The following is a 27,232-nucleotide window of genomic DNA, read 5'->3' as shown; positions in this document are numbered from 1 at the left end:
TGATGCAATTAACTTATTGATTTAATAGAGGTTTAAGTATGGAACCAGTACAATACTGACTAATTAACCATATATGATTTCGAAATATTTATGCAGGTTGTATATTGCCGTCGGCATTGTGGACCGGGGGTTGTTGAGACAATACTATCATTGTAAAAGACATTTCTTTCAGTTGTTTACCGCGAGTCAATGCGGACTTACAAAAGTGTATGTCAAGTAAAGTGTTGTCATCCATGTTATCAACAATGAAGGCAACAAGCAATGGACGCGTACACCGAACCCATTTAATATCACGAAACTTTAATATATGCCATGTCATTTATAGATTATTTAAATAGTGAAACAAAGCAAAGATCTCTTGGTTGTAAAGTTACAAGATTTATGTGACAACTATACCTCGTTCTGCGTGTGTCTGTGTGTCTGCGTGCGATCATGTTGTCACTTGAACACCTCAGAGATTGTCAAATGATTACCACATTCAATATGTAAATAGATAATGTATATGAGTTGTGTTTCTTTCGCCTATTATGAATTCGTATATAAAGTAACACTACAAAACACATGTCCAGGGCGGGTCAACAAGTTTAGATACAAGGGGTGTGGCCATGGGATAGGGTGGTCAGACATTTTACAACGTCAACTGGTGCATTTTGATGCATCATATTTAGACGAAAACTTATTAGGTCTATAAAACATATAAACATAAGTCGTAATTTCTATATTTAAATTTCTCGCATTTTTGATATTTTCTATATATATATTCAATGACTGACCAAACATGTAATAAATACCTGTTTTCTTGAAGCCATTATGGTATTCTTCGATGACCGGATCAAATAGATCAGCAAACACAGTGTAAGTTTCTTCATCGCCGGCAAGAAGACCCAAATGGAAATCTTAGAAGAAGAAAAAATATAAGTTGGTAAAATAACTATCAAATTTGAAAATAGTCATTCGATTATACGTACGTTGTGTCATGTAAATTAGTATAGATATCTCAAATTCGCCATGTAAACCTCTATATCATCAGCTAATAAGTCTTTTGGTTTACAGATTTATGCATATATGCATGTATGTACTTACAGCCTGCATCTATATACATTAGGATATGTTTGAATTATTCAAAACAGAAAAAGTACGCCAAGTTTGCTTTCGCTATATCATCAACTCCATCAGCGATCAGAGAAGATTGAACAAAACTTTACACAACAACACTATAACTATATAATAAACAACACCAGGGTGGGAGGGGTGGTATTCCTTTCATAAAAATCTTCTATTTTATAACAATATATGGAAAATACTTTGTTGAATGGAAGTTTATCTTTGTGCCATAATTATTACACATAACATGTTTCGTATAAATAGGGAATAAATAATACACAAATAACACAATGACCTTTACTACATTGAATATGGCATTTTCAGGGAGGTATATAGTCGAGCTATAGTTAGTGTACACTCACCGCGAGTCCGAGTCAAGTCCTATAGTTTTGGCTACATCAGAGTGTAATATACGTTCAAGGATTCCGAAAAGAACTGACAACTAATGCAATCAATATATGACGTGTTGCGGGACGTTCATTATTTTCACCGGTTGGATAACAACGTAAATGTTGCTGAGATATAGCGCAAAAAATATTTGTATCTACGGGTTAATTAATTATATTGTGACATGGCATCCCATGTGTAATTTCAGGCTGGTACCCATCATATCATCATTAATAGAGTACTTAATTGCCCAATGTAATTGCATTCTACCATCCTGGACGTATCACGGTGGTTCAAACTGTTTGTACTAAGCCACTATTGCTGACAAGTTTTGTGTATAGGTCAGTCACCATAGCCGGAAAATACAACATACGACATGTCAACACACGTCATCGTTCTAGCCACGAGATTTGAAGTTAACTATCGAACTGAAGAAATCTTTAGTGAAATATTTCAGTATATAAAGAAGATTGTAACAAGATACGGTGAATTGGAGTTTAAGTCATTCAGTTCGAGACGAGTCTAGTATACAATAAGGCTGCCCTGTCAACTTCCGCTGTACAATAATACATTATGGGGCTGTAACATTACATCGGTTTACATCGTTACAACTGTAATGTATATAGGCCTACTTATTCATGTGTCCCATTTGATCGCAACATACTGGTACACTATCGTTTATGGTGCAGCAAGTAAAACATCGTTATATACGGGAATTAGTTACATATTTTAATCAAGGCTACAACCCTATATATATGGGGTGTTAAAAGGATTAATAGATCGAGGGATTGGTAGGTTACATTTATTTTATATCAAGAGATTATTGCCCGTTTTGTGTTTCATATAACTACATGCAAGGAACGCCCAAGGAACGCCCTATCGGGAATAATAGCCAGCAGCTGCAACATTTCTTGTTCTCCCGTATAGCGACTTCCAAGCACAAAAATACATGTCACAAACAGAAAACAAAGAAGATGTTGTTTTTGAAAGAAGCATCTCATGCTTTCTTCTGATGTTTTCTCTTTGACAAGTACAGGGGAGATGTATAGATATTCCGTTAACCTTAACCTTCACGTCTAACAGTATGAATCAAGGTGGCCAATATCGTGAATCTATAGTATTGATATTGTCACACACAACCCACGTGTACGTGTGAGAACTTACAATTTAACCATCATGTAATGTCTGTATATACGTAGTTACGTACCGGGGTTATCGACACCGTTCTGTATGGCTCTGTCCAGAGTGTAGCCACTCGGGGTTGCAACATCTCGAAGCTTTGCATACATGTCTGCTGTCAGGTACTTTGAGAGCAAACTCTTATGCCCTTCAAAATTTGGAAAGTCATCCTTGGCAGGGTATTTCTTCTGGTTTAAGTTTGCCATGATTAACACCGGATATTTTGGATAAATGGCTGCAAAAGAAAATTTACAAACGAAAATTATTAATAACAATAATGACGATAACAAGTGGTTAAAAATGTTAGCAAGATATAGGCAATCCATGCTGTTGCAGATCTCATACAAAAATCTCACCAACCTGTAGCCACATTGTCTTATACACCTACCGAGTTTGAAGTACAGGCTTATAGGTGGATAAACGTCTTCTATAAACTTTAAACTTCAATGACATTTGACATTTTAGGTAAATTAATAATATATAACCATTGAAGTCATTGTTCACATGGCCTAGTTTATTGTATTTTATGTTTTGTCATGTGCATATTATAGTAACAGAAGATCGTTTTCATTAATGACCTCTGACATATTACGTCATCAGTCACAGGAGCCCAATGACCTATACCTAGAATATATACATGTGTCATTACCATGTTAACCGTTAATTGATGTAACAATTCGTTGTCTATCGGAACAAGTTTCAACAGACATAAAGTCTATAAAAAGTTAGCCTTTTATATATGAATTCACTTTTCTTTTTCCTGATTAGTTAGATATATATAGCTTTGTAATTTCCAATTTCTGTGACAGCGACAAGTCAGGCGTTTCCTTTACACTTCAGCAAATCTGCATCCAGATTGAGGGGCCAATCGCTATTGCATTTGACACTGAATTCATATTCTAGTCTACAAAAAACCAGTCTTATCTTATGAAGATAGCTCAGTTTTAACGAAAAAATGTATAGAACGTGCGAAATATGCATAAAGCATGTAAGAAATAGTCAACATTGTGGCATACATGTCTAAACAAGCTATGGAATATTATGTTAGATTCATCTTTAGTTATTGTCATGACTTCTAGAGCATTTCATCATAATATAATTTATTTTTTGATGAACCTTTATGATGGATGATGTCCCTCACTTTGTTTATCTATCATCGCCGTGACCCTCAGGCAACAGCAGGGAAGCATCGAACTAGGTCTATAAATGATAATGTTATCCCCGTGGGTCACGTGATCATAGAAGTCCCGTGTGGCAAGATAACCATAGTACTACAAAGTAATCTATCATCATTCATATCGTCTAGGCGACGCACAGTCATCAAAGTGCAGTGTAGGAGAAGTCACATCCATTTTTGGCCAGCAGATATGACGATAGACATTCCTGGCGCGCTTTCGTTATCTCATGACAGTTGGATTAATTAGACGGGGTGGCTATCCTTATAGCCTATCATTTGACTGCAGTCTTTTCCATTACAGTTCTCTCTCGTTCAACCATACACAATGCTGCAGTTTCCCCATATACTCAGACATACGTACATACATCGTGCACTAACAGATCTGCTTCTGCCTAACTTATAAAATATAACAGTCGTACGCTTTAAAAGTGTGTACATAATTATATTATTTATGATTTTATATATACACTTAGTTCGTCTTTCAATTCTGCTATGAGATCAAAGCGTCAGGCCCTCGTAACTGTTTGATACAGACTGAAGTATGAAACATAATACCCTCATACATAAATGTATATAGAAGCTTATACAGTTTACTTTCTTCTTTATTCATCCAGTATATCCTTATAAGGTATGCATGCGTTTAGTTTCTGCTTGAAAGAAATCGAATTGCTAAATCCTGCACGCGAATTCAATAGGTTATATAAGCTTTGGTTAAAAGCCGCTTAACAATTTTCTCTCATCCAATATAGAGAGGAGCTGAAATGCCAAGGACGAGATAAGAAACTGTAAGCCAATAAATACGCTGGTATCATGGGAATGCAAGGTAATGAACTATATGAAAACATCCCGTCGCCTAAATGCTAGACGACGGAATAATATGTAGTAGGCCTGCCTACACCTCTATCTAAATTTGCTGCATAACAAATGTGCACTCTAGATACAGTATAGCCTAAACAGTATGTACGAAAATGGGCATACAAAGTTCATCTCTGGTTCAGACTACATATGATACTTATGAATGAAACAGTTACATATGAGCCAATATGCATGGTCCACACTGTGGAGTTCTGGATTGTTTTATTAATAGGTATAACGGAGAATGGGTGTGAAGAAATAGGGAGGATTCTTCGAGAATGGTTCTAATGTTTCCTCCCTTTATTTCAAACATATTTTTTAACTCCTAAGCTCCTCTCCCCCTCTTCAGACAAGAATAGAAGAGGTTTACAGCATAGTTAATGTTGTTCTAAAATACTCATCCATATTCGAATCTTCAGTTCCTATAATATGCGAAATTTAAATGGTATATTTGTTACAATGGCACAATTGTTTGATTTGGGCCATTGTGATGCAGGTATAGGCTATATAATATGGTCCTGGTGAATATTACTTCACCACATCCATCGTATAGTAAATTTTATAGGAATGAAAAGGAAGTTCAGAGAAATAAAACGGACCGATTTCGGAGAAACTTGATCTAAGTTGCTATCATTATCATCGGTATAACGTGGGGAGTATGGCGCAAAGAACAAAAATGGGACAATAGAGCTTATTTGGAGGAGAAGGAATTAACAGTACTTTAGAAAAGATGACGGGGTCGAGAGTGGTATTTACAGGTGAAAACAAAAAATATTTGTTTGGTATGCCATTTATATAATGACTGCGCATGTGCAAAGGTAAAATCGTTTATGGCACTGACGAAAATGCTGACTTCATATTCATCTTTTTCCCTGACGTACCGTACTAAATCCATCCCAATGACAATTTAATCAACATGAATTCAAGTGATTCTCTTTCTAACATTCGTCTGGCCTAATCATCTCCATTATATACTTCAGCATTAGCAAATACGAATATAGAATGGTATGTCAGAATTTTCAGTAAGTGGTACGCCTAAGTTGACCTACGTATGACCTTGCACACTTAGACTCTTGCTGGAATAAATCAGACGTCGATCGGGTTTCAGTTCATGGAACGCCAAAAGGGTCACCAGATTTAACCAGATGTTGCTGTTTGGTAAGGTGTCACGTTCGCAACAGACGGGAACAAATTAAGCATATATAGTGTTATTAATGTGCACCTGTACAAACCTTGTAGGGTATCCTCGCATTTGTGGAACCTTTCGAATGCGTGCCAAAGCGAGGTTCACCAAGTGCGAATGTGCTCTGAGCATCTGACGTTTATTTATTATGCAAACTGATACATTTTAATGAACATCATGCACATGTCATTTCACAGCAGAAATGTACACGATTACATCAGCCATAAATCAATTCACATTGACATCAATTAGAACATTGACATATACGGTGAGCCTTTTTGGCGTTCCCTAAGAATTGGTTAGATTCAATGATTTAGTATACCCAATGCTATCAACAGATATTATATTCCCCTACTCACCTCATTCTCTATAAACTGACTCTCATTTGATATAATTATATACTAAGCCGTTTCCACGAATTAGTTGTTTCGTACAAGATTTAACGCTACTTATCATGGTTAGCTAATGGATGTATTTAATTTGAACAACTTCATGCAATTGTTAAAACTCCTGTTATCTAAACTGGAAACTGCAAAGTTGAATAAATTACTGATGAGAGACGCAGGTGCTCTCGTCGTTGTACGACTGAGGGAGATTTGTCGGTATAACAGTACATTCCAGGCACCCCCATTTGCACATTTTCGAATGTGTCTTCAAATCCTTAAAAATAATTTATCCAGTGTAGATACACATCATCCTCGATCCCATAGCGCCACTGGGTTTTTGAAAAGTAAAATGTATAATTTGTTGCCTGAAGGAATCCTTCCCTCATTCAAGATGAAATAAGTAGGAATTGAAATACGGTGTGCATGTTTGAAGATATTTCAGCGGGTTTTAAGCGGCCTCATCTCCTCTGCTCTCTTGACGGATATGAGCGTTTCGAACAGGTCGTTGACCACTAAATAACTCACCACGTAACGATTGGGTATCGAACTGTGACGTCACATGATTGCAGATGTGTGGTTGCCGAGGCAACGAAGTCAATTTGATATGCGGTATAGTTTCAATGCGGGAAAGTTGGAACAGCATGATCCAACGTTTATAACTTACAGCGAAACATGTTATAGTGGCAATGACAATTCTAAATACAAAGACTAAGTCTAAGAGTTAACATCTGCAAAGTATGGTGACACATAGGGTCAAGAATGGCGACTCAATAGGGCCACGTATGGCGATACACAGGGTCAACTATGGCGACACATGGGCCAGGTATAAGAACGCTATGTCGATGATCTATATATATGGTCGTAATGATGCTTCGTATTTTTTGCGACAAATTTTGCAATAAAATCGTTTTTTTTATTTTTTATTTAATTTTGTTTAATTATTTATTTACCACAGTATATTATAAAGTATGGATGGGCTATAATATGGGGACTCCGTGTGAATTCGAACATCACTGTAAAACCTAGAAGACACTAAACAGCCTAAATATATATGACATCAAAGTGTAAGCCATCTTATACTCTTTAGCTAGACAGAGTTTCTTTCAACACATCATTGTATATGGATCGCGATTAGATATGCCTGTAGCAGTTTGATGAGCATACAGTTCTGAACATAAAATCAACAAAATCCTACGATAATTTATGACATAATTTAATTGAAAAAATAAATTCATTTCGCGTCGAAGCAAAATCACTGTTTAAGTGTCGTCAGTACGGTAAGCTGCATACGGGGGCTCCCCGCTTTTTTTATGGAATAATAGATAGGGACAATAATCCGCGTGATATGTTTATTAGGCCTGCTTATTACTTCCTTTTTGTATATGTGGTGGAATTACTGAGAATCGGGTAATGCATAGAAATTTGTGGCAAGTGGTCTCCATGGTTACAACACGAACCACTTTTGAACGTGGTACGCTCATTTATGGTGACGGTGGGTTTTTCTTTACATTTATTCTCGAACTGTAAAGAATATAAAAATAACACATTAACTTGATATAGATAGCTCCAGCAATATAGAGTAAGAGCAAGTTTCCTTCTAGGCGAAAATTTATTTCGAAAGGAACTTCAAACGCTTTACACCAGTTCATTGACAAGAGACCTTTTTTGGGGGGGTATTGTTTTTTTGGGGGGGCATATCGTTATCACTGCAAGTTACTTCAAGCGACCAGCTTTGAATATATAAATATCAAACATAATGAAGAGACTAGAGCTTTCAAAATATGAGTCGACCAGGCTATGACAAATTAATATCCACATACTATAACTTTCTATAAGTCCGCATTTTCTGGCAGATACAATTGTTTATATTTTTTTATTCCAATCAGAATGTCGTTACGTTATTATACTCCTGATAAGTTTATGTACGAGGCTATTCGTTTGTTCCAAAATGAAAAAGCTTCCTTATCAAAAATGGAAGTGAATGTCGGACTAGTTATTCAACAATGCATGTTTTTTATATAGCCACAGCGAAAGCTATAAGGCTACGTATATCTTAGGGATGGACTATGACTTTGATGGGGTACAATTTATAGAAAATTCACGCAATTCGACTCGCTAAACATCACTGGTATTATAGTATTAATTATTGTGAACCGATACATGGAGACCTTCACTCCCATGCATTCAGCGCATTATTTATGTGTGGCCTATTAAGCAGTTTACACCATGCATTCGGGAGGTTGCCTTAGCACAATTATCTTTGCTTGCAAGTGTGCTCCAGCTTGACATTTACCTCTGTCATTCAGTTTGCTTACGTATAGGCTACATTTCGGCAATTGGAGATCTTGCTATTTACTACTTCAGCAATCATTCCAGTTTTTTTCTACCATCGAATACGAACACAGTGGTATTCTATCCTAATATTTATACAGGACCCATTGCACGACGGGTACCATAGCAACTTGTTTAGCATCTCCTAGCAACCGTCACTTCCTCACTGTACTCGGCGTGACCTATTGACACACGATCATTGGGTAAATTTATGGAGTAAAGTTCGAACGTAGCAAGAGTGAATTTCGCGAATACTGAGAAGGTGTTGTCTGTGTCTGAGTTGTGAAATTGTGTAGCCTACGTGATATGTAGGCCTGTAGACTTTTCACCCCGGACACTATGGTTATCATAAACCAACAAAACATAAAAGAGTTGACTTAATCATTAACCGATCTTCTTAGAAACAGGTATAACTAAGCATACATACAATGAGCAGTGACTTTCCATTCATTAAGATATAGTTTCGTGGTCTACGTGCAGAATGTCACGCTCAGTCACTTGACAATGTAATCAAAAGTCAACAGCAACCTGGGATACGTTGTTCAAGTGATTATCGTCTGGTTTGATTCCCATAATAAATATTCTGCACATCAATTAGGCCTATGCAATTGTTTTGAGCAAAGGATATATATGCTAATATGCTTTCATAATTTTATTTGAGATGTGTTATAAATCCACTGTTTAATATATCAGACAAAGCCAAAGTCCTATTTTTTAACAACTTAAGAACCCCTTTTTTTCTTGTACGCGGCAGCCTGCTAACCGCTACAACTATGAAATTTGCGCAATAACTTCTATGGAGAGAGGATCTAAAATACTATATCGACACAGTTACTTTTAAAATTGAGAGTAAGATGGGTATTTGGTGATGTTTGGAGGGTTTAGGGGGGGGGGGCGGAAAAGGGGAGGGATTCATTCCTTAATTATGAGGAGTGTCATTTTTTTATAACAGAATTGCAATCTCCCACCCACCCAAACCCCAAAGTAGTTTTACGTCTATGAATTTGCCGGTTTCTTTTAGTGACATACACACATATGTGAGGGAACTGAATGGAACATATTGTGGTAGGCCTATAGTTTGGAGACTGATAGCATGACGTCATATTTGTATACGTTAACGGCTTATCGCGATGCGGCGGATTACATGCTCTATATACCGTCTGTGTTTGCGAGAAATCAAAATGCTCATTATGCTCGGCGCGGCTACACGATATGTCGACGGACTACAGCGTTTATGCATCCGGTATAGGAGTCGTATTACGGTAAACTGAAATAAACTTTAAACAAGCCTGTGTCTCACGAAAATATTTTCTTTTTGTTGTAGTGTTGATGCTAGTAGATGGAGCATTATTCAAACACGACACGCGCTCTATCCTCTATCGTACTTGATTTGCTGTCTGGAACATCGGTATCCACGGGTAATAGTATTACCCAATCCAAACCCACACCCAAATAAATCTCCGTGCTCCCATTGCGTCTGCCCCTCACCCTCCCCCCACTCCCCCCCCCCCCCAAAGTCGTTTGAATGGCGTCTCCATTCATTGGTTTTTAAAGGATCTAACCTTGTTGCCTTACATGTGTTTAATTCAACGCATTCAATGAAACGCAGCATCTTATTTATAACTATATAGAATAACTATGAAAATTTCGTTGAAGGTTGCAAAACATAAGAATATTGAATGGCCTCAATTTCTTTATCTTCACAGTCTAAGGTTTCTCCTGATTTTATAAAGATTTGACTGATCGAACGTAAACATTCTATAATGTATCGGTTCTAATTAGAAGGTATGATATATACAAGAGACATTGTTAGTAGCTTCAGTGTAACTCCTTTTGTAGCTATACTAGTAGTGTATCTTTTTATAGATACACTGTTATGTATGTTACCGTATAGTTTAGCAGAGGTGAGGTTTCACTGTAAACTATATCGTACCGCATCCATTGTAAAACCCCCATAAAAAGTACTTCCTCATTTCATTTCAGGATATTGCGTGAAGATCATCTTGTGGCAAGGTTGCATTCGGCCGGAGAGTGTTGCCTAAGTCTGGTCACATTGTTCAGTTCCATAATAGTCTTTGTACAGCAGTAAGATTACATTTCCCCCAAAGAACACCTATTTCCATTCTGCTTATAGAACGTATGTTCGTTCCAAATATCTGTGTTCATTAAATGATAAATGACAGTAAGAGATATTACTGAGTGTTTCTATATAGATAGAGAAATATGTATACTGATAACCCATAGTTTGGATAAGATTAAGGATACAGTGTAAGCCCATAGCTAACGAGTTGCAGTCTGCCATTGAAAGCAAAGCATACAGTTGGTAGGCCTACTGATCAAATGTTATGCCGAGATTCAAGTTTCGTGTTTAAACTTCAGCGTATCGTACAAGTATTTGTTTTTATGACGAGGTAGAAATTTTGCAACCATGTAAATAAAAGCGAAAAAGGAAACAAAGAAAAGTGCTACCAGCATGTCTCGTGAAGGCCTAAATTTTAATGTCAATCAGCCGTAAGTTCTTATAACTCAACCAAAACATATTCTTTGAACTTTATATAAACAACAGGATACATTTGCATGACATTCAACACTATTTTTCCTTACCCAATTCGTGAAGTGTTGTAAACTGATATGTCATTTGAGGCCATAGATTGTTATGCGTTTCATTTAGTTTTGTGTTGCATCTGAGGAACTGATCTAATGGTTTGTTTATAACACTATAGAGTCCAATCACTTTAACTGGTGTACATAGGTTGTTTAAAGGGCCCCTTCTCAGAAGAAAAAAAGAAATTAAAACAGGTTTATAGAAATACAACCTAAGCTCATATATACAACTGGGTTTTAACATTCTGCAACATATCAAAATTTATTTGTACCTTTGTCATATTTTAAGCCTACATGGCTTGTAGACTAAATGATACTACATGTATATGTCGCGTTGTTATGAGTGAAGATTCAATATATACTGTGGGCCTACAGTAAATAGGCTAGCTATACGCACTACACAAACTATGAACTGCCATCTCATAGCGAGCGAAATTAATGCAATTTCAGCAATATACGAATCCGTCAACAACTGTCCATCATTTGCCATCATTAAACCAAATTTCAACCTCCGGCTATTTTAAATCAACAAATTTTGCGCCATTTTTCTCGATCCTAAGTGGAAAAATCCAAACAAAGCTCGGAGTTATCGTTGTTGTAAAAGACGTAAAATATTTCACGAATGGTAATTTCCGTCACCGGATGACTATGGAATGAAGATAGTTCATCTTATTAAGACGAGGGACAGCTTTGGGCAGAAGTTCACAAGCTGTTATTATGATTACGGTGTACTCAACGGTGTACTTGAACATGAAAGACTGTACGTCGAGGAAACGAAATCTTATGATTTCCAATTCTCATCATTGCGGCACAAAAACAAAATGTGAATATTTCCCCCCCAAGTCCATCACCTCTGCTTTCCGCTCTCGCTTGTCAAGGTTCGCGCGAAAGTTAATTACTCTTAAAGGGGCTTTTCGCCTTTGACAATAGTACTGGCAAAAGTTGTCGGTTTCTTGTTTGTGTGTGCATGTGTGTGTGTAAAGGGTACATGTCTAAATATTTCCAATTTATGTGAATTTAATGCAAGTAAAGTATTTTTATTATGTTTTTAAAATTGCTGTAAAAGGTTTCTTCACAAACAGTTCCTTGTTGTGACAGAGAGACAGGCAGACACACACACATATGGTTCAACAGACATATTTGACCCCTTTAACAACTTTTTCTTCGTGTTGAGTCAAGTTCCGCCTAGTAGTTCATTAATCTGGTTAATCAAACATGTTTCCTGGTCATTGTTCTGATTCAGAATAGGTTATAGTTTTAGGGTCAAATTGGATAAAAGGGCAACCAAGTAATTTCATATAGTTTAAATGTCAACAGGTTTGCCAAATGAAAGAAACTGTCTAACTATTAGACAGTCCTATATACAATAGCACATGAGCATGTGTTTATCAGGAAGACTTGTATATATATATAGTAAGAGCCCAACAGTAATATATATATGAACAATACTCAAACAGTTATAAAGCTCTACACAAGAGTACTATACCTTGCACAATACATAGTACGGTAGTTTTTCAACATTTCCAAAATGCCCCTCCCCCTCCTCTCCGAATACAACATCAAGGCCAGTTATGAGTACGGGCAAATACGGTTTATGCTAGAGTAGTATAATAGACTGCTGTTTTGAACCTCCCTGTGTGCCTCTATAGTTATTTCCTTACACTGAAACACACACTCTCTCCTTTTTTTTTCTCTCTCCACGTCTTACTCTCTTCCTCCCTCTCCCTGTCTTGAGAATTAAACACCTTGAGATGTCATTCCTTCGGCGATAATATAAATCCAGTTCACAGTCCCGTTTCAAGTCTTAGAAAATGTTATGCTTTCAAGAAAATTAAAAAAGTCAGCTTCGCTTGTATCAGTTTAAATATTTACATCTCTGCTCCTTTAATTACTATAGCGGTGTAGGCAGTATCTGTTGGCTGTACTTCATCTTATCATTCGTAAGATGAGCGCATCTCCCAGTACGCTCTGCAGCGTCTCATAAAAAAAAACCGAGGTTTAGGATGTATAAATCAAAATTCTTCGTATTATAGTCTTACTACTACGGTGTATCTCCATTTCCCCCAGTTTTGTCTTTCTGCGAGTTCGTCTATAGGTTGAGTTTCATTACCTCGGCAAAGGCACGACCGAGTCGTTATACGCTTCCCTTTGGATATTTGAGCTGACTTCATTCACGACTGAATGACAGGGAACGGGAAAGGCTTCATCTCCGTTATGTTAATTTTCACAGGGATAGAAATTTCAAATTACGTTTTTTGTTTTAAACATGTATACATACGAGAATGCATATAAACACTAGGGTTTCTATTAACAGTTTTATGCATAATGCAGTAATTATTAATTAATTTCTCATTTGTTTGAGTTGTCTGTTTCAAGAGAGTTCTCTCTTAACATGACTATTATCTGATTGTATATGCCTTGCTTACTCAAATTTTGCCATGACGCCAACATATGTATACACAACAGTATAGGTTTTGCTTCGCTTTACTTGTAGGCAGAAGGAGGAAACGCCAAAAAATGTATTCTGTGATAGTATATATTGACCCTATAATGAACCTTTGGGCAGAAAAATTGATATTTTTGTTCACCAAAAAGGCTAGATATTCAAAATGAGCGCGCTCCGATACAGACCTTGATCAATAATCCTGTGTAGGCTAAACTGTCCAGAGAGGATCCCATAATCCATCTACAGTAGCTAAAGCATTAAGCATATATGATCAAACTACTGTGGAGTGTGGAGGAAGGTGAATCCCGACCCCTTGAGCCATGAAACGGTAAACTATATATCAGCAATTGCAATCCCATTCCCGGCTTTGATTGTCAGTTTCCAAATGGCTTGGTAGTCTATCAGTGGCATGTGTTGCGTATACATATGTATTAATACATTATTCAACATTTTTCATTGTTCATATTAAAGTCATGTGAATTCCAGGCCATTATCTCATGAACAGTCGCTCTCTCCCTATATACACATGAATAACTTGATCTCATGTATTTTAAAGAAAAATAACGATTGTCCTTACAACGATTTTAATCACTTAGCACTTAGTATGCTTGGCTAAATGATGCTGTCAAATTAATCTTGAAACCATCATGTGAGATGACTTTGAATCCCTAACGGCAACATACATATGTAATCCTTTTAGGTTTGTGCTTCCTACCGTCTTAATATCGGCACATTGTTAATAAACCTGACTGCACTTGCTAAAGGACCGATAAGCAATCTCTGTAGTACCGTTCATCGCTGCACATAAAATTTACCTTATAGTTGGTTCTATATGTTACACCATCAGACTTCAATTAACCCTTGGTAAACTGGTCATTGAAGAATGGATGTTCTTTGTAAACAATAAGACAGAGAAACCAAACAATAGGTTCTTATACAAGTCACCATGTCTATTCAAGATGGATACAACCTAACGTATCGGTGCGTCCATTCTGTGAGCTGGACATTATTGATCTGAAATTTGAAGAGCTTATCCAAACCTTTGTTACCAAGGATTGTTGTAGCAACCAGTGACTCCTATAACCCCGATGACGCTTGGTCAGTTCGTGTACTGTTGCGTCTCGTATGCACGTTCATATCTTGGTATATACACACTTGCAACCGATTTGATTTGGAACCTGACAAGTTTGGTGTTCAGAACTGTCGTCACGTAATCAATGGACCGGACCCCTCCCCAACCTCCTCCCCCTCCAAACACCAGACTATTCCTCTTCTCTATAGTGTATTTAAAATAACAGCGATATAATTGAGGTATATTCACATGGCAAAGATGTACTTTAGTGTGGAAATATTTCAAAAGGTACAAACTGTATATACACGGCAAAAACAAAACAACAACGCTATATAGCTAAATTTCTGAGCCTACGTGCATGGGGAAGGGGTATGCTTCTCATCGAAATTCTAATGATGTAGATCGAAATGTAGGTATCAAACACAATCATGTCTCTATACCACATCTCTCACACAAACATATCTCAGATACGGCTTCCAAGGATTCATTCGCCACCTACTATACTAGTATATAGGCATATCATTGGCGCCAATTTGTATGAGGTCTTGACATATAAGCCGCTATATCATGGAAGATGCCGGATGGTTAGTCTACAATTACGAAAACGGCACCATAAAAGTCAATAGTTCGTGTTTATGAAAAACATATACAATTTATACAAACCTAAGTAGTATAATAGCAACCTTCCAGATATATGATCGTTGTGACATGTTAGCAACGCCTTTGTTTCTGTTTGGCAGTCTAGTTAAACGTCAAGAGTGCTTTTAATATTTAAAGTGGAAACACTGAAGGAGGACAGTGTGGTAGGCCTACTGTGTAGGGGAAAGTAGAAGATTCGTCTCAGAGAGCTCAGGGTATTTAAGAGTACAATATAATATATATCTTTCACTGATGTAAGTTGGTCCAATTTACCTCTATGGTTGGTCCTACGGGTTTATAGCTATTAGTGCTATCGCCACTCCCCTTCCCCTCCAGCCATGGATTTGTCAATGTTTTACCTCCATGGTTGCACATATATGTAGGCCTAACTGCATGATAAGCTATGGGTTAAAGCCACTGGTAGCACACTTGATACTGGATCCCGAGCAAAAGACGAGACTTCTATTGTTTACCCGGTTGCCTATAGTTACATTCAAATGATCCCACAGACCATTGATTTCAAATATGACTTGGGTTCCGCCATTTACCTGCACTTCGCCAATATGAATAAGACAAATGATATCATTTAAAAATACACCGGAATTTTGTGGCAAATGACAAATGGCTGGTCTGTAAGTCTCAAACCTCCTAAAGTGCAATTAAGGTGCTTTATCCAGTTCCGCGAAATTTGTCATGTCTATCTACCCCGCTACAGCATATGTGAAATATTATCATGAGTACCATGAAGATGGCTAATGTGTTCAGTAATCCTGTAAAACAATGGGAAGCCCTTTCTTTTCTATCATTGAAGTATGAACCCCATAAAAAGGGAGGATAAGCATCTCCTAAAGGAATAGCAAATCGTCATTTGAATTACAACCAATCAAAATCAACCGACCAATTTCAATATCTTCCCAAAAAATAATAATAATAAAAATTAAACCAATTATAGTCAAAGCTTTACGCAAATATATATACAAAGATGGAGAAGATGGTGCCTTTACATCACTAGTTGCTATATATAGACAATGAGTACACCTTGGAACCGCAATTTTCAATAAAAGTATTTACTTTTTCAAATCTTGTTTGTACAGGTCTCTTTGGTAGCTACGATACACAAAACCACAGCAAGCATGCAGTATGTTTGCTCGTTGAGAGCTAGTAAATTATATAAATTCTATCAGTATTGTGCCTACAATTCATCATGTTATAATATTGCTCCAACTTTTCAGAAATATTCTCAGATAATCAACCATGTTACCCAGACTTTGATGGTGTCATGGATATTTGTTTGTCAAAAGTTCATTATGGGGGCCATAAACTATCATTTCAGCTTAACATTTTGGATAAACTTTACTGAAGAAGATCTTTAAAGTTGCGTTATAAGCCTACATAGTACACACTTAAAATAATGATAAGAGCACAGAAAGGTACTGTAGTGATGGGCATAACGTGTTCAGGTTTTTTTTCATATGAGTATAAGTGAACTTAGATAGGTAGGTATGAGAAGGTGGGGATGACGTCACTCTCAATGCTATTTTCATAGATAAGAGATACGTGTCAGTGTCACAACTACAAACAGCAACACGAAACTAGTGTGTGATAGTGTGTTAAAGGTGGAAGCAATGAAAAGTCGTGTTCCTTTTACAACACATATTTCTAAAGCTCAAAGAAAAAAATGTAGGACCAGCATGAAGAAGGGTACTTATTGATCTCGAAATATACATATTTTTTCTTTGAAAATGTTAGATTACCGAAAACAATTTTAGGATAGAATATACAATGTAGGCGGCGTCCCATAAATCGCTTAGCAACCAACGAGGTAAATGAATCTGGAGGATTCATGTCAATTGCGTGCGCGCGTACCATGTATGGAGGGTCATGTGATGTGTTCCAGGGTGGTACTATACTGATATTTCTCTGTAGCAGTTCGAGAACAGTGTTAGTGACTTCGTGAAAGATTGGTCGGTTCGGACATGGGAAATAACGGCATAAGAAGGTACTGGTACTTCAGGCCTACGAAATAGTGCTAATATGCTAACGTTCAACCTTATTCTCTTGAATGAAGGCAGGCTTTCTACATAATCTTACTTATTAATACAGCTCTAGGGCACGCTTTGTCTCATATGGCCTAACGTTTTAATACACGCTATAAGTTAATGTAGAAATGGGAAATGTTTAGTTCAGTGCAACCACGGAATTCTCCATGGAACAGAGCCTAATGCTGCTCGACGGGAATATAGCTATCACGTTAGGCTACAGGCACGGTTATTGCTAGGTAACGGGTGTCGTCTGCTGCTCTAAGCACGCAAACACATTTACGTACTAGTTGGGTGAAATAATCATGCGTAATAGGGAGAGTAGTATATTAGTACCACCCTGGAACACATCACATGACCCTCCATACATGGTACGCGCGTACGCCCGTATTTACTGTGTGATAGTTTCTCCAGATTCATTTACCTCGTTGTTAGCAACGAGCAACGGGTGCACACATGTATATGTGTTTCACATGTGAAATATCACGCACAGACTATAAATAGACAATATATTCGACTTTCAGACGAACCCTCCCCTCACCGGTTGCCGTGAACAAAGCATTGTCATGATCCTTCGATGGGCATTTGCATCACAAGACATTTTGAAGTGGAAGGGGAGGGGTACAGCAAATGAGACTTTAGGGGATTCATTCCAGAGTCGTGCCCACTGATCTGTACACTAACTGGATTGGCGGCTCGCCGCTTCTGAGCGCTAGCTGGTCTATTCCCTGTGAAGCTACCGGAAGTGGGTTTGCGGCCATCTTGAATCACCCAAAAAGACGCCAAACATTTCTTGTTCTGTTGTAGCTAGGTACGGAATCGGCAGTCAGCACTTCGCATTATCCTAAAAGAAATAACTTTACCTCACTCGTTTAGTAACTTTACCTCACTCGTTTAATATCTGATGTTTTGAAAAGAATGCCTGTTCAGCCTATGGATGCACAAACCGGGATGTTCGTGGAAAACGAGAAAAGGGGTTAACCTTTCACAGGTAGGCTATGCCGATTACTTGGGATGAATTCTAGTTAGTCTTTTGTACTACGTTGTATGCACTGGCGAGAATATGGACGTGTTTCGCGAAAGAAATAAGTTACATGATAAGTAACATTAGCTTTTCGACATATTTGGGTCTACTTGCATCAAAGTACAGTTTTCAGTACACTGCGTGACGTACTGAATACATAAGGAGTTATGTGTAGCTTAATAATTGAAAGGGTATACATAGGCTTACCACCTAACTCAGTTTTGAAAACAGAGAGTTGTTGCCTAACTCAAGGCACAAGCCTAAGCTTGACTTATTTGGAAATTTGAAGCCTCTCCTTTTATGAATGAGTATTACTAAGGACAGGTTACAATTCAATTGATCTGCTGCCTACAGGTGAAATTATTTCGTTTCTACAGATGAATTTTATATTTATATTAAAAATTTCGATGTTTTGTTTATGTAATTTGCAGATTACTCCAACTCGTAAACCACCATCTGCAAGACGATCCAGCCCAATCCCATGTACAAAACATGAATTACCAAATGCGGAGTGCAGTGAACATGGAGTACCCCTGGAGATCCTACATATGCTATAATGGAGTCTCCTAGAAAGCTAAAGTGCAAAATACCCGACATCACATACATTTTCATGCATACTGGGTTGAAACTATTTATCTTTTCATTCTTTTTATGTCAAGAGACATGTTCAAGGGCATAAGAGACCATAGAGAAAGTTTCATGAGAGCAATATAAGCAGAAAGACATGGCAGTAATCACACATGGGGGAACATGGGGGATGTGGCTGAACATTCCAAGTGTAAAAATGATAGAACTTATAGTAAAGATTTGTCAGTACTTTTTAGGCTCTGTTGCCATCATAATTATCACAGTTCTGCCATCCAATCATACAGTTAATGAAGAAGAAGTTTAAGTTTCATTATGTTTTTAAACAATATGGAAACATTTCTCTGACCTCTAGTGGCAAAACATCTCGTGATTTCATATTGTTTGGTGTTAAGTTCTTGCCGGAATTTGTTTTTGTATAGGTTAAATGATAATTTGCAAGCACTAGAAGCATTTCATGGATTTGCAGGTTCCACCCTATGTATCGTTTTACTTTTTATACATAAGGACCTTACCTTTATAGTCTTTTTGGAAAGTTTCATGACATTTTTAACCACCAGAAGCATTGCACTGACTTCCTCTGCCCATACTGTAATGTTTTAAGATTATGAAATGTGAAGTTCTTACCATTATACATTTCTTAACAATATTTTTATAATATTCTTTTATATGTGAAGTTCTTGCTGATTTACTTTTATTTATTTTTATAAATTTTAACCACCAGAAGCATTGCACTGACTTCCTCTGCCCATACTGTAATGTTTTCAGATTATGAAATGTGGAGTTCTTACCATTATACATTTCTTAACAATATTTTTATAATATTCTTTTATATGTGAAGTTCTTGCTGATTTACTTTTATTTCTTTTTATAAATTTTAACCACCAGAAGCATTGCACTGACTTCCTCTGCCCATACTGTAATGTTTTCAGATTATGAAATGTGGAGTTCTTACCATTATACATTTCTTAACAATATTTTTATAATATTCTTTTATATGTGAAGTTCTTGCTGATTTACTTTTATTTATTTTTATAAATTTTAACCACCAGAAGCATTGCACTGACTTCCTCTGCCCATACTGTAATGTTTTCAGATTATGAAATGTGGAGTTCTTACCATTATACATTTCTTAACAATATTTTTATAATATTCTTTTATATGTGAAGTTCTTGCTGATTTACTTATATTTCTTTTTATAAATTTTAACCACCAGAAACATTGCATTGACTTCCAGGGTCCCGAGTGTAATGATTTTAAATTTTCTGGAAATGAAGTTCTTGTTGGACTTTGTAAGTGCTAACAAGTCACTACAATCAATATTCTTACAACTGTGTCACTTTAACTGAATATATTTAAAGAAAAGGATATTTGTTTCCATTATGTGCTTTCATAGTTTACCTTGTCGGTTCTCTATTTGTAATCATTTAAGGGTGAAGCTGAAACTGCAAGCACCCAACCAGTAAAGACAATAGCATTACAGCATAAACATGAAATACCACAGTTTATGACTCACGAGATTGCTCTTAGACTACAACTGTTTGAAAACTTCGAATTTTTGAGTCCCCCCACCTCCCCCCTCCCGCCACACCAACCCCTCAATGTTGCTTTCGACCAAGAATATATTCGGAAAGGCTTTTGAGTTGTCCATATTGATCTGCTTTTGCAACCCTCATTTTACTTAGTCAATTAACCGCAATAAAAAAATCAATCTAATATTGAGTACGGGGGCACGTCTCCCGACCACCTCCCCCCCCCCACCACCTCAGTGACACACACCTAATATCAGCGCCCCTTCTCTTGTCTTGGATACTTTCTGTCTACAAGAAAACACTCATTAAATCAACGTTCAAATATCGCTAGCATACAAAATCAGTGAACCGTATCGCTCTTCTTGGGTGAACAAACATGGCGGACAGTAACTTCCGGTGACTTCACAGAGTAGGCCTGTTGCTCCAATCCAGTTAGTGTACAGATCAGTGGTCGTGCCATAGGACCCCTGCTGGGGGTCAAGGGGGAGGGGGAATCGGAATCTGAAGCTGTTCAATTTCTATTATTTCCAGAACTTATATTAACTGCAAATCAGTACAAATTTTGAGATAGACTAGTAAATTATTGTCAGTATATGTCAACGATTTGTAAATCTTCCTGCTTCTATATTGGAACGTGGAAATTTCATTTAAAGGGGTGGGTGGGGGAAGCGGTGGACAAAATATTCCACTTGTCCTATCCCCTAGAGGCACCACCCATTATGGCAGTGGCGTAACCAGCGGTGTCAGGGGTCAGGAGCCCTCGGTCAAATGTCTTCCCCCATACCCCCCCCCCACACCCAAAAAATGACATTATTTGGAGAACAACAATTTTGACGAAACTTACAAAATCCGTGATTGACGGGAATTCTCTATTGATTTTTTTAAGTTATCCAAATTCTAAACTTGATTTGCCAAATGAGAAAGTTTACTGAAAAATGAATCATCCAATTATAAAGAAATACATAGGCTTTTGTAGACAAAATGTGAACGATGTATGTGTTCTGTCAACAGTATGAGAACAGAGCACATGTGGTTATATTTCCCCACCCCACTCGAACTCTTTCTCTCCCCCCCCTCCCGATAAAAAAAGTCTGGTTACGCCACTGCCTTATGGTTAACCTCTTCTACGATAGGGATTTTTTTTTTAATTACCGCGTTAGTTTAGTCTTGATTTCATTAGAAATACGAGGATCAGGATTCTGCTTCTCAGTAATTACCACGAGAAAACTAGAAGCTTAGCACAGAAACCTGAATGGCTGTTCGAATCCTTCATATAGTTTTCTAGTGCATTCTTAATCCATTTGCAATTTAGCACAATGGACACAGGTATTTCCTTTCCGTTCATTAACAACTCTTCGATACAAGAAGTTGTAGCGTGTTCTCAGTCTACTTGAGACTTAACTATAACCTTAAATAATGGTCTATACAGCTGTTGCTATACTGTAGTCCGAGGGTAGGTTGCGTGTAGTAAACACCAAAAGAAATCAACTTTCCAAAGAAAAAATGATATAAAAATGGTTTTTCCTTCTGTATACTAACCATATTTCTATATGATTGATGTACGCGGAAACCTATAGACCGTTTGCGATAGTAAAGTTAGTAGTATTACATAAGTATAGACGCCTGTCCATAGAAACGACTGAAGCATAGTAAATCGCAGAAATAAACTAGACTTAGCGAAGCGATTGTATTTATTACAGGCCCCAGTATGTTAGCTAACACGCCTGGTTAATATACATTTGGCTTTAAAAATACACCTCTTGAAAAATTATTCAAAGTATTTCCCAGGCCAGGTTACTTAAGCGTGGGAGAACCTTCAGTATATTAAGTGGTATATAATTACTTCAAGAAACGATGTTAATCTAACCTGTGATATATAATGAATTTTAGAACAACATATATGGGGCGACGGCCTCGACGAAACATATATTAGTAAAGCAAATCATACATGAAAAGAAAAGATATAAATAAAACACAATCGTTGTTTTAAATATAGTAGCAGTATACTCTTAAACAATTTACAAATATAAAAAAAAACTTGATTTCACATACCTGAAAGTGCCCTGAAATGTTTGAAAATAAGGGAGAGTAGAATTGTTCCGGACGCGATCTCGAGTGAAGCACCACTGCAGCAGTGAAGAATGCCAATCATCCCAACACAAAACCTTACTTAGCTTTCCCAGGTAACGCCTGATCACGTGACATTTTGTCATCCAATAACGATGTCTCGCTTGAGTGACGTAATCAGTCATCATTGATTAGCTGTCTATTCATCTTGCTAGGCAAAGCCAGTTAAGAATAGCTAGAATTTTTATCTTGTCTTTCCATCCTCCAGTAGAGCCTACCGTGGCCTGACATTTATGTTCGTTCATGTTTATTGCATAGACATCGTCATTGTCTTCGTTCGAGAGAGAAAGGAAATTTAACACCGACTGCAGTTCTTCTGCTATGCGACATCTGTCTCACAGATTCTCTGTAGCGCACAGACATAGCCTGATACCGTACAGTTTACTCTTCTGGCTGTACGATGAAACTTTTGAAGTTAATGAACCTGCTTTCATTCAACGAATCAACAGCGATCTTAGTATATCACGGCATGCTAACACTTCAGTAGTCTACTGCGGTACAGCTTTCATAGCGCACGGTTGTTGATGCAGTCACTGGGGCGCTACATAAATAAATATATATTTTGTAGTCTATAGCCTATGCAGAAACGACCTAAACGACATTCTCCAGTTGTAATGCTAGGTCTGCAGGTAGTGTGAAATGGTCAGCTGTAAGTCTCCCGTTTGGGAAAACGATGTTTAAAAAGTTAAAATTACCACAATATGCTTCAGTTTTACTTCAATTCGATTCATGTATAGCCTATAGTTGTTTCGTTTTTCAATTCCCATAGTTTAAAAAACATTGCACACGGCTTAAGGACAACACACATATACATGATGCTAAAACAATGAATACATTATTTCTGCATCATATAATTGAGCATCCTGACTGTTTTCCACCTGCAATCTTATATCAACCTCCATGAATCTAGTTTTATAAACTTTCAAACATACCACGACCTAGATCACCTATCTATGTTGGGTCAAATACCAATTAATTTTAAATTACCACCACTGCACGATAGATTCGAGGATCGTATTAATTATTGTCTGATAACATCATCCAATGCATGTCTTGAAGTTTATGCGGGGGCGAGTCTCAAAGTCGAAGGAGAGCAACATGTTTCTTCTGTTACATACGAATATGAATTATTGAAGTTTAAGGAGTTCCTTAATTCACATAATTGCACCTCATCCTTGGTCCCGTCCTTCGCCTCGACCTGCTTTTTCTAAAGGTTGGATGCGTGGGGATTGAGGTGGGTGTGTGGGGGGGGGGTGGGAATCTCATCAATTAGGCTCACTACTCTCACTGTAACATATGTCATTAGTCCTCCTTTGTAAATGATGCGCGGGCTTAAGGCTTGTTACGGTTACCTTGTAGCTTGCAGGGCCGGTTAGGATCTCAGTCACGATACACCTCTTCGGTAATTACAAGCCAAGTTGAATACGCCTCGGTTGGTAAAAACACATATGTATCAATTGGGCGAGGGTCGTATACCTCTACGCAAGCACATATCATTAGCAAAGGGGACAGAGGCATTGTAATACTTGCCTCCTCTTGAATTATAGCGACATTGTTAAGGGGCGCAGTGGCTTGTTTCTGTCGAGGGGTAGGGGTTGAGTGGTAGGGGGTAGAGGGGTTGAGGGGTAGGGGGTTGAGGGGTAGGGGTTGAGGGGTATGGGGTCGAGGGGTAGGGGGTCGAGGGGTAGGTGGTTGGGAATGAAAGGAGGGAGTTATAACATGTTTGTGATAAATAGCATAACATCATGTTTCTGTGTACAATTGAAAAGGAGGCCGAGCGTGCCCGGGAAATAGGTAGGATTGGGGGGGGGGGGGGTATAAGTCTATTCATCATATAATTTCATATGACTGCTTGGACAGCACTGTCGGTCTACATACCTTTCGCATAATCTGCTGCTTTTTAACAGTGCTGCCATTAAAGTTGAACGGATTGTCAACTTACATATTTTCATTTTCTTGTACTGTAGGCTATTCAAAAAAAAAAACATGTCACATCATGGTTCAAAACGTCTAAAGAACGTATTCTTTCATTTACTTTCGTATCATTTCATTTTGTATGAATCTCAACAGTACATGCCAAAGACGATTCTTTTCTAGACAGAAATTGAACTTTTCATTTTCATCATCCCCTAAAGATATTTCATTAATCTGACTAAAAACTGAGAAACTTTTGACAAAACAGGATGTGAATGAACATTCACAGTCTACGATAATTAGATTTCCTTGTGCAAAGTCAAGCAAATATACAACGGGCTGTCGGTAAATAAACAATATATTTGACAAACTTATATAAGCGCTATTTCTCCAGTGAATGCTAGTTCGAAGTCTTTACACAAGTTCACTGTGCAGGCCTTCTATGATTGATGTGTTTAAAGAAATCGTAGTGAGTTGAAAAATCCGGAACAGTGAAAAAACTTTCAGCCTCCACCGGGATTCGAACCCGGGCCTCTCGCTTTATATGAAAACTGAAAGTTAATGAACTAACGTTAGTTTGGTAAATATATATATATATATATATATATATATATATTGGATTTTCCCGTTCCTTTGATCAGTCACAATCCGGTTATACGACGTCTTTGTCATAACGTTACTAAGCCAACTACCATAGTGGGATGCAAACAGCTGCTTAAAAAGTCACTAGACGGCGTTAAACACGAATAGAAACTCGTTTGATTGCCTACGTGACCTCTAAAAATAGATATGTATGATGTTTTTATGGTGTATAATTGAAGGAAACTTAACTGGATAAAACAATGCCTATATATACCGGCGATAAACAAAGACTGTATGTGTCTATAGACAAAGTGTAATATGAGTAAATACATCAGTTTGGTTTGAGAGATACAGTATCTTCACTCATATCTTGATAACATTGAACATAATGCACCCAGTTCACGTCCCGATAACCTCGCGGTTGGGATTTCTCAACTATTGTTGTACCACATTTAGAGTATAGTGTTTAAACGCCCGCAAGGTTAACCATTGTCTGGAAAAGTCCTTTAATAGATGACTTTATATGAATTACCCTTTTACAGATATCATTATTATTTTCGATGCTCAGAGAGATTCCGCAACTGTTGAGATGACACACGGGTTTGGAATTACTGTGCTTAACTTTCACCTCTTTTTAGTTAAGAATCTAAGCAATCATTGTGGTTAAAATTGTAAGTGTAATGATAATTCAAGCGATTAGGTATCATATATATGGTGGATAGGACATGTCAGTTGAAACTTCTATTTATGCTCTACTGAGTCTCTGAAAGTGAGGAAGTTAATGGAGCAATTAATAGCGGCATGACACCTATTGGTTGCACAACAATGTTATGTGTATATTTCAGGTTAACGCCCTCTACTAGTTAAGTTGTAACATTTGGGTGATATTGTGAATTCTTATTTACCTAGTTTCTATAATTTTTTCATCTTTTATTTTTTACCAGTAATGGGAATATTTAGATTCCTATTAACTTGATTATGAGATTTCCGATTGTTTTGATTGTTTTTTGTTTACTCCAACACAGGACTTACGTACTTAAGGTCAAAACCAGGATCAAAAGCTAAAACCTCTTGTAACTATAGGGAGATTAACTTGTCCCTTTCAATGTCATAATCGAATGTGTTCCTAAGGATTTGAGATTCCAAAGTATTCTTGCATTTGATTAAAATTCAATGGGTGTTTATGGTGTGAAGGTTATGTCAGAACCAATGGGTTTATTTACCAGGAAGTATATGCTTTTTTCCCCTTCTGTATATGGCTAATGTCAAGGTTTTTCAAAGAGAGTTTTTACTTGTTTTCATTTGATCAATTAACGGCTCTTGACAGAAAGGGTTATTTGGCTTGAGGTTTGTCATGGATTGACAATTGTCAGTCATTTTGGCAAAGCCTTTGTAATCTTGCAAGTATAAGCTGCATATTCCGATAGGTATTTACATGTGTTGATTCTTTCCCTGCTTGTATAACGTTTTGTGGTGACATTTGGATGGCTGGCGACATTGTCGATGGTGTAACCAGGCCGGGCCCAGAAATTCTGAGTTGGAGGGGCACCGACAAGTTTATGAAGAGCAACCTACTCGATGGCCTACATGTGGCTTTCTTGTGAAGCTTGTGTACACATTATGGTGGCACGTATGTTTTTAGCCTTGTAGTTTGATAGTTTTCTGGATTTTTATAGACAAATGTTTAAAGCAGCATTTTGCGTCCTTTTGTATGATATTTCTCAACCTCACTGACTCCACTATGCTATTACGACATACATAACTAGATTTTCTATTTAAATCTTACTTCAAATGGTGGCATAAAAGTCGAAAAAATTGCAACTTTCAACTTTGTTTTTCTTCAAGATATTTTCCGTTGGGATTCCAATTAACCTCGCCCATAATATGAATATTTAAACACTACGAACGTCATTGAACAATACGTAATCCAACACCAAGAAAAAGTGTAAGACAATCTATCTGTTAACGTTCTGAGATGTCGGATAGTTATTTAATGGTCCATAAAGTAGGCTTATAGATTTTAAAAATTGTTGGCATAACCGGGACGATAAAATATGTTGCCTCAC

At 37.3% G+C, this 27,232-nt stretch overlaps 1 protein-coding gene and 1 long non-coding RNA gene across 2 annotated transcripts in view; one reads left to right on the top strand and one right to left on the bottom strand.

The window, feature by feature from the left end:
• LOC139971723 (arginine kinase) overlaps positions 1–22,754 on the bottom strand; it is a 29,153-nt gene extending 6,399 nt beyond the window's left edge. Inside the window, exons 1-3 of the mRNA XM_071978440.1 lie at positions 22,596–22,754; positions 2,699–2,905; positions 792–896 (exon numbers count right to left, since the gene is read on the bottom strand). Coding sequence (XP_071834541.1) covers positions 792–896; positions 2,699–2,905; positions 22,596–22,695 — 412 coding nt within the window. The 5' untranslated portion in view covers positions 22,696–22,754. The remainder of the gene's footprint in view (positions 1–791; positions 897–2,698; positions 2,906–22,595) is intronic.
• LOC139971722 (uncharacterized) lies at positions 18,066–20,379 on the top strand. Its single transcript, XR_011794455.1, has 2 exons — positions 18,066–18,393; positions 18,858–20,379. It is a non-coding gene; the product is annotated as an uncharacterized lncRNA (long non-coding RNA).
• Positions 22,755–27,232: the final 4,478 nt, after the last annotated feature.

The sequence above is a fragment of the Apostichopus japonicus genome, chromosome 8 (assembly GCF_037975245.1).
Source record: "Apostichopus japonicus isolate 1M-3 chromosome 8, ASM3797524v1, whole genome shotgun sequence".
Taxonomy (NCBI): domain Eukaryota; kingdom Metazoa; phylum Echinodermata; class Holothuroidea; order Aspidochirotida; family Stichopodidae; genus Apostichopus; species Apostichopus japonicus.
This window is presented reverse-complemented; position numbering and strand designations above follow the sequence as displayed.